The sequence below is a fragment of the Mobula hypostoma genome, chromosome 11 (genome assembly GCF_963921235.1).
Source record: "Mobula hypostoma chromosome 11, sMobHyp1.1, whole genome shotgun sequence".
NCBI classification, from domain to species: Eukaryota; Metazoa; Chordata; class Chondrichthyes; order Myliobatiformes; family Myliobatidae; genus Mobula; species Mobula hypostoma.
Window position 1 is genome coordinate 82,165,559 of NC_086107.1, and position 15,144 is coordinate 82,180,702.

General features: G+C 45.2%; 1 protein-coding gene across 1 annotated transcript in view; it reads right to left on the reverse strand.

Moving 5' to 3' along the window:
• Nucleotides 1-1,345: 1,345 nt before the first annotated feature.
• LOC134354329 (protein PFC0760c-like) overlaps nt 1,346-15,144 on the reverse strand; it is a 28,256-nt gene continuing 14,457 nt past the window's right edge. Inside the window, exons 2-6 of the mRNA XM_063063261.1 lie at nt 12,017-12,087; nt 10,367-10,435; nt 4,390-4,444; nt 4,236-4,272; nt 1,346-2,552 (exon numbers count right to left, since the gene is read on the reverse strand). Coding sequence (XP_062919331.1) covers nt 2,516-2,552; nt 4,236-4,272; nt 4,390-4,444; nt 10,367-10,435; nt 12,017-12,087 — 269 coding nt within the window. The 3' untranslated portion in view covers nt 1,346-2,515. The remainder of the gene's footprint in view (nt 2,553-4,235; nt 4,273-4,389; nt 4,445-10,366; nt 10,436-12,016; nt 12,088-15,144) is intronic.

Below are 15,144 nucleotides of genomic sequence, written 5' to 3' on the forward strand. Positions count from 1 at the left end.
GAATGGCATAGGGAAACCAGGGTAGTGGGGAATGGTGTAGGGAAACCAGGCTATTAGGGAATGGTGTAGGGAAACCAGGGTAGTGGGGAATGGCATAGGGAAACCAGGGTATTAGGGAATGGTGTAGGGAAACCAGGGTGTTAGGGAATGGCATAGGGAAACCAGGGTATTAGGGAATGGTGTAGGGAAACCAGGGTATTAGGGAATGGTGTAGGGAAACCAGGGTGTTAGGGAATGGTGTAGGGAAACCAGGGTATTAGGGAATGGCATAGGGAAACCAGGGTATTAGGGAATGGTGTAGGGAAACCAGGGTGTTAGGGAATGGTGTAGGGAAACCAGGGTATTAGGGAATGGTGTAGGGAAACCAGGGTATTAGGGAATGGTGTAGGGAAACCAGGGTGTTAGGGAATGGCATAGGGAAACCAGGGTATTAGGGAATGGTGTAGGGAAACCAGGGTATTAGGGAATGGCATAGGGAAACCAGGGTAGTGGGGAATGGTGTAGGGAAACCAGGCTATTAGGGAATGGCATAGGGAAACTAGGGTATTAGGGAATGGTGTAGGGAAACCAGGGTATTAGGGTATGGTTTCAATTAAACCAGGGTATTAGGGAATGGTGTAGAGAAATCAGGATATTAGGGAATGTTAGTATGGAAAACCAGGGTATTAGGGAATGGTGTCAATTAAACCAGGGTATTAGGCCACAGAATAGGTTGTTGAAGAAAGAGCTTGATGCCATTGCTCTGTGAGTTGACATGGAATTGATGGGCTGAGTGGCCTCCAAGACAAATGAAAATGGCATTGTTTTGAGAAAGGATAGAGGAGTTCTCCCTGGGGTACAGGCCAGTATTTATTTCTGAGAGAACACAACAAAATACAAGTTTGCTTAATCATGCCTAGTGGGATCTTGCTGTGTAAAACAGCTTACCTCTTTTCTGGTATAGGAGAAAGATTAAAAGGGATCTGATGATAAAACTTCTTCACAGAGAGTTGTACATATACGAACAAGCTGCCAGAGGAAGTGGTTGAGGCAGCTTCAATAATCACATTTAAACGTCATTTGGACCGGTAGATGGATAAGAAAGATTTAGATTCTAAATAGGACTGTAAATCCTATGTAGCCTGTGAATAGGTCGGCTGAGATGGGTATCTGAGGTATTGACCAGCATGGGCCAGTTGGGCCGAATGGCCTGCTTCGTGCTACGACTCCCCCTATATTTACTTCATGTTGGAAAGCATGTTCCACTGGAAAAGCCTCGGGAAGTCTGGAAATCATGAAAGAGGTGAAGAAATTCCAAGCCTTTTTTTTCGGAAGTGGTGAAAGAAATGACTAAAGACGAGAGAACAGCGAGAAGGGAGCAGGCCCCCACTTTAATCACTTGTACTCGGAAGGGGAGCAGAGGCCAGGACGTGCACCCTCACAGAACGGGGACATAAGCACCTTTTAAATAAGTACCAGAGTGAGGACAGGAACAAACAATCAGCACTGAAGGTGAACTTAGCCAGATAGCTTCATCCTTAGAGCCTTAGTAAGGGGGCCCATTCCCTGTAATGCAGGAGAACTGAAAAGGAAGTAAAGGTGAAGGTTAGGAGGGGAAGATAGGATTGTTGTGGAGAATGCAAGGTGGCGGGGAGGGGGAATTCCTAAAGGCCAGGCCATTCTGGTCGCCTCAGAATTGGCCTTTCATCCTCCTTTTTAACAGATTATTAATTAATTCAAAGCAAAAGGTGTAAACTGACAGGAGGTTTGGTTTGCAAGGGGATTATTGTCCTCTTGTGAGGGAAGGTTGCCTCACAAGAGGCCCAGGTTGCTGTGGAACAGGTGGAGATGAGACAGAGTCTGGCTCTCAGACAGGGCTGGAGCCAAGGATTGAGTTCTCTCTTCACCATTCCTGTACATTTCCAAGACAGGTCATCAATAATTCGAGCCGTCCTGAATTCACATCCCAGGAAGGGCTGCAGATCCGGTGGTGAGGAGAAGTGAGATGAGTGAGCCAGGCCTTGCCCAGGACCACGTTCTACAGTGAGGCACACACCGGCTTGCCCTCCCCAAGGCCTTGACAGGACGGATGGGGTCTGGAGGAAGGGTCTGATCAGCAGGCCATTGGTTGCAGGGTAGTGCCCTGGACCTGCAGAGGGGAGCCGACCAATGAGCTACACTTTGACCCTCTCAATCCAACCAATCAGAGAGAAGTAGGAGGGAGGAGGTAGGACAAAGGTGCAGGAAGGGAGAGCAGTCAGTGAAGAGGGTAGGGAAATGGGAAAGGGAGGAGGAAATGAAGGCCAGAGACAAAGAGGTGTTCAGGGAACCAAGCCTTGACCTTGCAAGGAATCCCGGGAAGTAGTGAGGCTGAATTGCATCAATTCCTAAGGGCAGGGGACACAGGAGTTTATAAAATAGGAACAACAGACTATCAATGACACAAAGCTTCAAACACGCGGTTGTCAGTGAGGTGCCTTCCGTCTCCGGGTGTTGGGGACCAACTCTTCGACACGCTGACCACATGTCATCACATCTAATGCTCCGGTTGATCGAAGACATTTGCGATGGATCTGAAAGAGAGAACATCCTGAAACGAGAAACGGAACCCACAAAACGACACAAGGATACTCAAGCAAAGGAGGCCCAGGGACTAGTGAGTCTAAATCAGAGAGATTCCAGATAGGGTCCTTGAAGATTCTACTACTTCGTCATAACCTCTTCGCACACATTACTCCTCCCCCCACTCACCTCTGCGCATTTCTCGTCACCCCATTTCAGGAAGGATACGGAGGCTTTGGAGGGGCTGCTGAAGAGGACGAGCAGGATGCTGCCTGGATTAGAGGACGTGAGCTGTAAGGAGGGTTGGACAAATAGGTTGTTTTCCCTGCAGCGTCAGGGGCAGAGGGGAGACCTGATTAAAGATTATAACACTATGAGGGCATTGATAGGGTAGAGAGCCAGAAACTTTGTCCAAAGGTAGAACTACCAAATACTAGACAACATGCATTTGAGGCGAGGGGAAGAATATCAGACCATAAAACCAAAACACATAGGAGCAGACCAGGCCCTTCGGCCCATCAAGTCTGCCCTGCCATTCAATCATGGCTGATTTATTATTCCTCTCAATCCTGTATGTAGTCCTGGGTAGGTCTGTAGTCTAGTGTAGTTTTGTGTTGTTTTTTACATAGTTCAGTGTAGTTTTTGTATTGTTCATGTAGCACCATGGTCCTGAAAAAAGTTGTCTCGTTTTTACTGTGTATTGTACCAGCAGCTGTGGTCGAAATGACAATAAAAAGTGACGTGACTTGACTATTCTCCTACCATCTCCCCATACCCTTGACTAACCAGATATAGTGGGGCATGATTTTTGCACCGAGCGCAGTGAGTGCCAGGATTAGTGGTGCAAGCAGATACGATAACAGCTTTTTAAAAAAAAATTATTGAGATACAACATGGGAAAGGAACATGGGTCTTTCGAACCACACTGCCTAGCAATCCCCCAATTTAATCTTAGCCTAATCACAGGACAATTTACAATGACCAATTAACCTAACCACAGGTACGTCTTTAGACTGTTGGAGGAAACCCACGGGGTCACAGGGAGAACGTACAAACTCCTTGCAGACGGCGGGTGGGTAATGAACCCAGGTCACTGGTACCGTAAATTGTTGTACCAACCGCGACACCACTGTGCTGCCCCCTTTAAAGGGCGTGAATTTGAAGGGAATGGAGTGATATAGTTCATGTACAGACAGAAGAGGTTTTAGTTTAATTTGGCATCATGTTCAGCACAGATATCATGGGTCAAAGGTCATGTTCTCATGCTGTACTGTTCTACGTTCTATCCCCTTATGTGAATTGAACAGTAATCAGTGGCAATGAATGGTTAGTTCACGAGGGAGGGGCTCTTTGTTAATTTATTAAATGTGTTGAGTACTTACAGCATTTACAGGACAGAACCAGGAGCCGGTATCAGTCACAGGACCCTTCACCGGCCCACCGCTGAGGAGGACCGCTACAGATCTGATTTTGGCCTCAGCTTCACATTACAGTCGTAATGCTGTGGTCCAAAGTTAAAGCACTGGGGAAGTTTAGGAAAATGACAGCAAAGCTTTGAAGCAGGCAGCAGAATTAAGCACTGGGCTTGTAGTTAAGCCGAAAGGAGATGAATAGGGGACATTGAGTAAGCAATTGAAGCATTTTCCTCATTATTGTCTAAAAAAGTCACCTTTTAACAAGGAATTTTTACTCACTGATATATTGTTGATGAGAATTCATCTATGTAGCTCCCTGAGTGCAAAAGCAAGAGTGAGAATTAGTTGTTGAAATGGCAATCGGATGAAATGCCAAGCTGATGAATTAAACAGCTCTTAGATGGCTGCAGGACTACACATCGTTCCCCCTTACCTGGTTTGCAAACAGTTTCACATATTACAGGGCAGACGTAGCAGAACTGGCAGTACTGTGGGGAAGAAAAAGGAGAAGCAGACTCAAAGCGTTGACTTTTACTATTGGTGACAATCAATGTAAACAGGGGGGAAAGGAGAATTGTGTTTCCTGGTGTGGCACCTGGTGAAAGACCCACAAGTTAGCTGGCTGGCTGTAATTCCGCCAGCCGTAGGGATTGACCCACATGCTCCGCGGAGCCAGCAAACTTGACTGTGCTGACTGAGGTGAAGATGAACACAAGCGTTGATGGAGGCCACAGTCACAGTATATCCCAGGCACACAAACATAAGAAGCTGGATGGGCCACAAGAGGACGTGGGAACAACTTTTGACCATGCTAAGCTGAGAAAATCCTGGCATGAGAGGAGGGGGCAAGAGTTTCTGAGCAACAGCATTTAGGCTGAAGGAGAAACAACACTGGGGACAGGTGGAGGAAAATGGATGGATTGGGATCAGTGTTCTGGAAGCATCAGGAAAACAATTCTGTCTGTTGCTTTATCACAGATGAACTGAAAGTCCGGTCTGTGAGTCCCTTCCCATGATGGTTTAAGATGTACATTGAGGGGGACTTGTTGTAAGGTGAGACTTGACATAGATTGGAGGACCATTTCATGGAGTACTTTCGCTTTGCCCATCACAAAAGGAGAGGTTTCATGGTGGCCACCCATTGCGATTCAACTTCCCATTCCGCCACTGTCATGATGAGATTACACTCAGGGTGGAGAAGCAAACCCTCACTTTCCATCTGGGTAGCCTCCAACCTGATGGCATTGACACCAATTTCTCGAACGTACTGTAATACCCCTCTCTTCTTTCTTTACATTCCCCATTCCCTTCACCTGCCCATCACCTCTCTCTGGTCCCCCTTATCCTTGACTTTCTCCCATGGTCCATTCTCTTTTCTCTCCTATCAGATTCATTTTTCTTCAGCTTCTTATTTCATCTCCCCCTCTCCCAACTACCCACCTTCCCTCTCATCTGGACTCACCTGTCACCTGCCAGCTTGTATGCTTCCACCTCCCCCACCTTCTTATTCTACCTTCTGTCCCCTTCCTTTCCAGTCTTGATGAAGGGTCTCGGCCCAAAACATTGACTGTTTATTCATTTCCATAGATGCTGGCTGACCTGCTGAGCTCCCCCAGTGTTTTGTGTGTGTTGCTTTAGGGATAACAGCTTCAGCTGAAGTTATAGGGATAGACTGAAGCCTACTTCTGGAGTTAATATCTGCCATAATATTATCAAATACTTGTATTCTCTTTGGACAGGAACAGTTATTACCCCTCAATCATCAGGGTCCTGATCTAAAGGGGATAACTTCACTCAACTTCACTTGCCCCATCACTGAAATGTTCCCTCAATTTACGGACTCACTTTCAAGGACTCTTTATCTCATGTTCTCAACATTTGTTGCTTATTTATTTATTTATGTACTTATTATTTTTTTCTTTTTGTATTTGCACTGTTCATTGTCTTTTGCACTCCGGTTGAATGCCCAAGTTGGTGTGGTCTTTCACTGATTTTATTATGGATTTACTCTGTATCCCCACGAGACTTTGATAATAAAATTAGTTTGAGCTTTGAACTTTGGAGACAGTGGTGCTGTGCTGGAATGTGGAGCAGTAAACAATCAGATGGAGGAACCCACTGCCTCGAGCAACATCTGCTGTGGGGGAAGACGAGCCGCTGTTTCGAGTTTAAACCCTGGTTTAGGGCTGAGAGTGGAGGGGGAGATAACCAGTATAGAGAGACGAGAGGGAGTGGTGAGGCAGGGGCTGGTAGGTGATTTTATTTTATTTATTTATTGAGGTTGGTGGATCGAGGAAGGTCGAAGGGTGATGGGCAGGTGGAGGGGAATGGCCAAGGTGGAGACCGAAGGCATGATATTGGGAAAAGTATGAGATGGGGGAAAGGTCGTGATTGGGGAAGGAGTGGAGCAGTGAAGCGGAAAAGCAGGAACATACATTATTTATTTATTTATCCAGATACAGCGCAGAATAGGCCCTTTCGGCCTTTGAATCGTGCCTCCCAGCAACACCTGGATTTAATCCTGATCTAATCACAGAACAATTTACAATGACCAATTAATGTACCAATTGGTTACACTTGAACTACAGGGGGACCAATATCCTTTCAGGGAGGTTTGTTAGTGCTCTTGGGAGGCTTTAAACTAGATTTGCAGGGGGATGGGAACCAGAGTGCCAGAGCTGACAGTGTGGCTGGGGTGAAAATAAATGATGTTAAAAGTTCAAACAAATCTGCTAATAGAAAGGTTGTGAGTGGTGGTAAAAATCTTCTGAGGTGTATATATTTCAATGCTAGGAGTATTGCGGGGAAGGCGGATGAGTTGAGGGTGTGGATTGACACGTGGAATTATGACGTTATAGCAATTAGTGAAACTTGGCTACAGGAGGGGCAGGACTGGCAGCTTAATATTCCAGGGTTCCGATGTTTCAGATGTGATTGAGGCAGAGGAATGAAAGGTAGGGGAGTAGCATTGCTTGTTAGGGAAAATATTACAGCAGTGCTCAGGCAGGACAGATTAGAGGGCTTGTCTACTGAGTCCTTACGGGTGGAGTTGAGAAACAGGAAAGGTATGGCCACATTAGTGGGATTGTATTACAGACCACCCAATAGTCAACGAGACTTAGAAGAGCAAATCTACAGACAGATAGCAGGCAACTGCAGGAAACATAAAGTTGTGGTGGTAAGGGATTTTAATTTTCCATATATTGATTGGGACTCCCATACTGTTAGGGGTCTAGATGGTTTAGAGTTTGTAAAATGTGTTCAGGAAAGTTTTCTCAATCAATATATAGAGGGACCAACTAGAGGGGATGTAATATTGGATCTCCTGTTAGGAAACGAGTTAGGACATGTGACGGAAGTCTGTGTAGGGGAGTACTTTGGTTCCAGTGATCATAACACCATTGGTTTCAACTTGATCATGGACAAGGATAGATCTGGTCCTAGGGTTGAGGTTCTGAACTGGAAAAAGGCCAAATTTGAAGAAATGAGAAAGGATCTAAAAAGCGTGGATTGGGACAGGTTGTTCTCTGGCAAAGATGTGATTGGTAGGTGGGAAGCCTACAAAGGAGAAATTTTGAGATTGCAGAGTTTGTATGTTCCTGTCAGGATTAAAGGCAAAGTGAATAGGAATTAGGAACCTTGGTTCTCAAGGGATATTGCAACTCTGGTAAAGAAGAAGAGGGAGTTGTATGAAATGTATAGGAAACAGGGAGTAAATCAGGTGCTTGAGGAGTATAAGAAGTGCAAGAAAATACTTAAGAAAGAAATCAGGAGGGCTAAAAGAAGACATGAGGTTGCCTTGGCAGTCAAAGTGAAGGATAATCCAAAGAGCTTTTACAGGTATATTAAGAGCAAAAGGATTGTAAGGGATAGAATTGGTCCTCTTGAAGATCAGAGTGGTCAGCTATGTGCGGAACCAAAGGAAATGGGGGAGATCTTAAATAGGTTTTTTGCGTCTGTAAACTGGCATGAAGTCTATGGAATTAAGGGAATCAAGTAGTGAGATCATGGAAACTGTACAGATTGAAAAGGAGGAGGTGCTTGCTGTCTTGAGGAAAATTAAAGTGGATAAATTCCCGGGACCTGACAGGGTGTTCCCTTGGACCTTGAAGGAGACTAATGTTGAAAATGCAGGGGCCCTGGCAGAAATATTTAAAATGTCGCTGTCTACGGGTGAGATGCCGGAAGATTGGAGAGTGGCTCATGTTGTTCCGTTGTTTAAAAAAGGATCGAAAAGTAATCCAGGAAATTATAGGCCAGTAAGTTTAACGTCGGTAGTAGGTAAGTTATTGGAGGGAGTACTAAGAGACAGAATCTACAAGCATTTGGATAGATAGGGACTTATTAGGGAGAGTCAACATGGCTTTGTGTGTGGTAGGTCATGTTTGACCAATCTATTGGAGTTTTTCGAGGAGGTTACCAGGAAAGTGGATGAAGGGAACGCAGTGGATATTGTCTACATGGATTTCAGTAAGGCCTTTGACAAGGTCCCGCATGGGAGGTTAGTTAGGAAAATTCAGTCGCTAGGTATACATGGAGAGGTGGTAAATTGGGTTAAACATTGGTTCAATGGAAGAAGCCAAAGAGTGGTAGTAGAGAATTGCTTTTCTGAGTGGAGGCCTGTGACTAGTGGTGTGCCACAGGGATCAGTGCTGGGTCCATTCTTATTTGTCATCTATATCAATGATCTGGATGATAATGTGGTAAATTGGATCAGCAAATTTGCTGATGATACAAAGATTGGAGGTGTAGTGGACAGTGAGGAAGGTTTTCAGAGCCTGCAGAGGGACTTGGACCAGCTGGAAAAATGGGCTGAAAAATGGCAGATGGCGTTTAATACAGACAAGTGTGGGGTATTACATGTTGGAAGGACAAACCAAGGTAGAACATATAGGGTTAATGGTAAGGCACTGAGGAGTGCAGTAGAACAGAGGGATCTGGGAATACAGATACAAAATTCCCTAAAAGTGGTGTCACAGGTAGATAGGGTCGTAAAGAGAGCTTTTGATACGTTGGCCTTTATTAATCGAAGTATTGAGTATAAGAGCTGGAATGTTATGATGAGGTTGTATAAGGCATTGGTGAGGCCGAATCTGGAGTATTGTGTTCAGTTTTGGTCACCAGATTACAGGAAGGATATAAATAAGGTTGAAAGAGTGCAGAGAAGGTTTACAAGGATGTTGCCAGGACTTGAGAAACTCAGTTACAGAGAAAGGTTGAATAGGTTAGGACTTTATTCCCTGGAGCGTAGAAGAATGAGGGGAGATTTGATAGAGGTATGTAAAATTATGATGGGTATAGATAGACTGAATGCAAGCAGGCTTTTTCCACTGAGGCAAGGGGATAAAAAAACCAAAGGACATGGGTTAAGGGTGAGGGGGGAAAAGTTTAAAGGGAACATTGGGGGGGGGCTTCTTCACACAGAGAGTGGTGGGAGTATGGAATGACCTGCCAGACGAGGTGGTAAATGCGGGTTCTTTATTAACATTTAAGAATAAATTGGACAGATACATGGATAGGAGGTGTATGGAGGGATATGGTCCATGTGCATGTCAGTGGGATTAGGCAGAAAACAGTTCGGCACAGCCAAGAAGGGCCAAAAGGCCTGTTTCTGTGCTGTAGTTTCTATGGTTCTATGGTTCTATGATACGTCGTTGAGCTGTGAGCAGAAACTGGAGAAAGTACAAACTTCTTACAGGCAGCAGCAGGAATTGAACCCCGGTCACTGTTACTGTAAAGCGTTGTGCTAACCACTATGCTACCACACAAAATGCCCGAGGAAGCCTGACACAGCAGGTCAGGAGGGGAATAAATAGTCGACGTTTTGGGCTGAGACCCTTCATCAGTACTGAATAGGTCAATGTCAGAATAAGTGGGTGGAGGGAGGAGAAGGTGAAGGGAAAGGAGGGAGGAAGGAATGACAAACTAGAAGGTGATAGGTGAAGCCTAGTGGGTGGGAGTGGTGGTTGAAGTAAGAAGCTGGGAGATGATAGGTGGAAAATATAAAGGGCAGAGAAGAAGGAATCTGATAGGAGAGGAGAGTCACCATAGGAGAAAGGGAAGGAGGAGCTATGTTAAAAGGCTATCATGAGCACAATAGGTGTAATGGCTTGCTCCTTCACGTAAGATTTGAATGGTAGATTAGGGAGGGGGTGTAGAGGATTGGGAAGATGGGACAGGTACACATGAAGGGGTGGTAGGTCCGCAGGTAATGCTGGAATGGAGATGGAAGGTGGGACACTCTAAACGTTAGCACTGATCCAATCAGTCTCCTCCTGGTGTGATTGTGGCCCAAACACTATCCTGATTTTTCCATGTTGACGGGAATCCCGGAATGTGCAGGCACAGTTCTCACAGAGTACAACCCTGACGAGGTGGTGTAGTGGCAGGAGGCAGGTCACACTTCTTACCTTGCAGTCTTCGCAATGCTCACTCTTGTCTCCTTCTTCGCAGGGGCACTTGTCACATTCTCCACAATGCTGTGGGAAGAGGAGACAACAGTTACCCTGAGTGATGTAAGCGTCAGAAAAGGAGTCTCCCTGACCCCAGAAAACCCTGTGGACGGCGCGAGGATGGGGGATTCACATCACACAGTGCTGTAGTACAATGGAACTGTAGTTAAAATGTGGCCAATTAATGCGTAACCTGATTTCAACATGAATACTGTCAGACTCTGGGTGTGCAAGTTCACTATTGTGCCTGTTCTTAGTAATAGTGTGGTGACTCATTGCTTTTACTACATAGTGACAAAGGCAAGGTCACTGTGTACAGACGACAGTCACAGGGTGTAGATATGTGTGTGTGAGGAGGGGCTATGGGCTGTGCGCTGTATTACTGGTTGAGTAATCAGTGCCATTTCTCTATTTTTTTTAGGGATGGTAGGAGAATTAGGGGAGAATTCATAGAGGAATACAAAACTATATAGAGAGGGTAAATGAAAGTGGCTTTTATTACAGAGGTTGAGTGAGACTACAACTAGAGGTCATGGGTTAAGGGTGAAAGGTGATATGTTTAAGGGGAAAATGAGGGGGTATTTCTTCCCTCAGAGGGCAGTGAGAGTGTGGAATGAGCTGCCAGTGGAAGTGGTGGATGCAGTTTCAATTTCAACATTGAAGAGAAGTTTGGATAAGTACACGGATGGGAGGGGTATGGAAGGCTGTGGTCTGGGTACAGGCTGATGAGACTAGGCAGATTAATAGTTCATCAGACTAGATGAGCTGAAGTTTCAGTACTGTAAATCTCTATGCAACAGGAGAGGGAACTTCCAGGAATCCGAATAGGGATAAAAAAAATAGTGAACTAAAGAATGTGACCTGAAATTTCTGTAGACAGTTAAGACCAAAAGTCCATAAGACATTGGAGCAGAATTAAACCACTCAGTCCATTGAGTCTGGTCTGCAATTTGGCATTGCTGATCCATTTGTCTCTCAACCCCATTCTCCTGCCTCTCCCCGGAACCTTTCATGTCTCGACTTACCAAGAATCTATCAACCCCTGCTTTAAATACACCCAGTGACCTGGTGTCCATGGCAACCAATTCATAGATTGGTCAAGCTCTGGCTAAAGAAATTCCTTCTCATCTCCATTCTAAGGAGATGTCCCTCTATTCTGAGGTTGTGCCCTCTAGTCTTAGACTCCCTCACTATAGGAAACATTCACTCCACATCCACCCTATCTAGGCCTTTCAACATTTGATAGGTTTCAATGAATTGCCCCCCTTATTCTTCTAAATTCTAGCAAGTACAGGCCCAGAGCCAACAATGATCCTCATATGATAAGCCTTTCAATCCCGAAATCATTTTCGTGAGCCTCCTTTGAACCCTCTCCAATGCCAGAATGAGAAAATATAATGTCCACAATTCGCTCTTGAGGTTACAGGTTAAAGTTTCTGCACTGTGGGGTTTTACCACCGACATCAGAGCTCATTGTAAGTAAGAATGAGACAGTTTCTATAATGTCTGAACTGCAATGGTGCTTTCCTTCCAGGCTGAGGACCTCTTATCGGTGCATCAGAAATGCCATGGCAATGGTCTCCCAGTCAGCTGGCAGAAGTCTCTCACCTCACAGAAAGCACAGTAACTGCAGATACTGCCATCCTTGTATTCCTCTTCATCTTCTTCACCTTCCTTGCCTGCCAAGGAACAGAAAGAAAAGGATTGGAGCAATGCATAAAATGTAATGGTTTTCATATCATATCCAGATTTATCATGTCTTGGTATGGTAACTGCTTTGCTCAAGGTCTCTGGAAACTGCAGAGTTGTGGACACAGCTCAGCTCATCACAGAAACCACCAAGCTCTCCATGGATTCAGTCGACACATCTCATTGCCTCAGTAAAGCAGCCCACCCCTGACATTCTGTCTTCTCCTCTCTCCCATTGGACAGAAGATAGAAAAGTCTGAAATCACATACCACCAGGCTCAAGGAGGATAGGTTCTATGCTGCGATTATAGGTACTGAGTAGCCCCCAGTACGATATAGTGAACTGCTGACCTCCCACGCTACTTCATTATGGCCTTGCACCTTATTGTCTAGCTGTTCTGCACCTTCTCTCTAAATGGAACTCTACACTCAGCGAACACTCTATTAGGCACACCTGCTCGTTAATGCAAATATCTAATCAGCCAATCATGTGGCAGCAACTCAATGCATAAAAGCATGGTCAAGAGGTTCATTTGTTGTTCAGGCCAAACATCAGATTGGGGAAGAGGTGTGATCTAAGTGATTTTGATCGTGGAGAGATCATTGGTGCCAGACAGGGTGGCTTGAGTATCTCAGAAACTGCTGATCTCCTGGGGCTTTCATGCACAACAGTCTCTAAAGTGGGGGTTCCCTTGGTTAATGGTAGGGGTCCATGGTATAAAAAAGGTTGGGAACTCCTGCTCTCGAGCTTATAGGGAATGGTGCAGGGAAAACAACCCGGTGAGCGGCAGTTCCGTGAACCAAAACACCTTGTTAATGGTATATGGGCTACAGCAGTAGAAGACCATGAACATACACTCAGTGGCCACTTTATTGAATATGCACCTGATAAAGTTTCCACTGAGTGTACATTCTGCATGTGTTACCGCTTTTCCATTGTACCACCTCAGTGCATTGCTGTCCTGAAATGATCTGTATGGATGGGTTGTTAAACAAAGTTTTTCATTGTGACTCAGTACATACAATGATAGTAAAGAAATTTACCGACTGGATCTCAGAACTCTGTTCACAGCATTGCTGAAATTCCGTCAGCAGTCGGACTGCAGTGGCTTGGGAAGGCAGCTCTTCACAGTTTTCTCAGGGGCAATAGATGCTGGACCAGTCAACCAGGCTCTGATTAAAGTGAATAAAAGGAACTAGGACTAACAAGTAGCCACATGCATACCCAAAAACTCAATTCGTGAAGAACCAAGTCAAGAATTGTCTTACAGAGTTCTTATCAGTGAATTATTGACTGTGTTTATCACTAAATGGACATTTATTCCTAAATGGACATTGAACCCTTGGACACTCTCTCACTTTTTAAATATATATTATTTCTGTTTTTTTGCATGATTTTTAATCTATTCAATAATACGTATTCTGTAATTATTTATTTATTATTATTATTTTGTTTTTTTTCTTCTATATTATGTATTGCATTGAACTGCTGCTGCTAAGTTAACAAATTTCACGACACATGCCGGTGATAATAAACCTGATTCTGATTCTGATTCCCTGTTGAGTTCAGTGTCAAGGATTTTTCAACTCTTGTGAACCAGAGTTCATTTGACAAGAACAAGGTATTTGCAGATGCTGGAAATCCAAAGCGCTGGAGGAACTCAGCAGGTTGGGCAGCATCTATGGAGAGGAATGAACTGTCGACGTTTCAGGCTGAGACCCCTCATTGGGACTAATTTTCCAAACTCAGTATTGTGTGTGGGGTCAAAAAGTAATTTCTGCCATTGCTTTCAGGATTGTTGAAGTGTTATACACTCACTGGCCATTTTATTAGGAGCCACTGAGTGCATGGCTGTGGCCTTCTGCTGCTGTAGCCCACCCACTTCAAGATTCGAAGTGTTGTGCATTCAGAGATGCACACCGCTGTTGTAATGCCTGGTTATCTGAGTTACTGTCACCTTCCTGTCAGCTTGAACCAGTCTGCCCATTCCCTTCTGACTACTGTCATTAACAAGGTGTTTTCACCCACAGAACTGCTGCTCATTGGATTGTTTTTTTGTTTTTCACATCATTCTCTGTAAACTCTAGAGACTGTTGTGTGTGAATTTGAGCTACTCAAGCCACCCTGTCTGGCACCAACAATCATTCCATGGTCAAAGTCACTTAGATCACATTTCTTCCCCATTCTGATGTTTGGTCTGAACAGCAACTGAACCTCTTGACAATACCTGCGTGCTTTTATGCAGTAAGCTGTTACATGATTGGCTGATTAGATATTTGCATTAATGAGCTGGAGTACAGGTGTACCCTGTGTCGAAAGGGTTGCTGTGATGCACCTGATGTGGTAGTGTAGGGGGTAGTGCTTGTCGCTCTCACTTTCAGCTTCCACCGGCGGCTAGCAGTCTTGGGAAAAGGAGAGCTGAATGTGTAAGTCTCTCGCTGTCAGTACACAGCCTCTCCAACAGCAAGCCTCATGTATTGCCTCCTCACTGGAGACTCACGTAAACTGAACTCCTTTCAGGCTTAGGCTGAACTACCGAGGACGGGGAGGAGGTCTGGCCCATGCACATGTAGCACACAGGCCCACCGGTGTGTGGACATGCCCCGATGCTCATGAACCAGATCCCCAGCTATGGGTAAATAGCCCCACTGCCTTGTGGGCAGATGAGGCTACAGGACTAAACGGAGACAGCAGATCTGGAGTGAAGCCCCAAAGGCGGCTGGACGTTATCGAACATCCTTCCGTCAGCACCTGCAGTCAAACTGGAGCCAGATGTATTGCATCATAAGCTTTCCTTTGGACTACACCGGTAAGACTGAGAGGAGGATTGGACATTTCAGGATCTCCATATCTGCTGCCCAGGCTTGTGATGATGATTGTCCTTCGAGGCAGATTGGCGCCGGCCAACAGGTGAACAGCTGAACCCAATAAAGTGGCCACTGAGTGTGATCATCATGCCTTCTCCTGGTGAGCAAGTACGCTCCCTGTAAACTGGCTGGCAGCACGTTCAGCCACTGAATAAGCGATATCGAGCAGAAACAGTGTG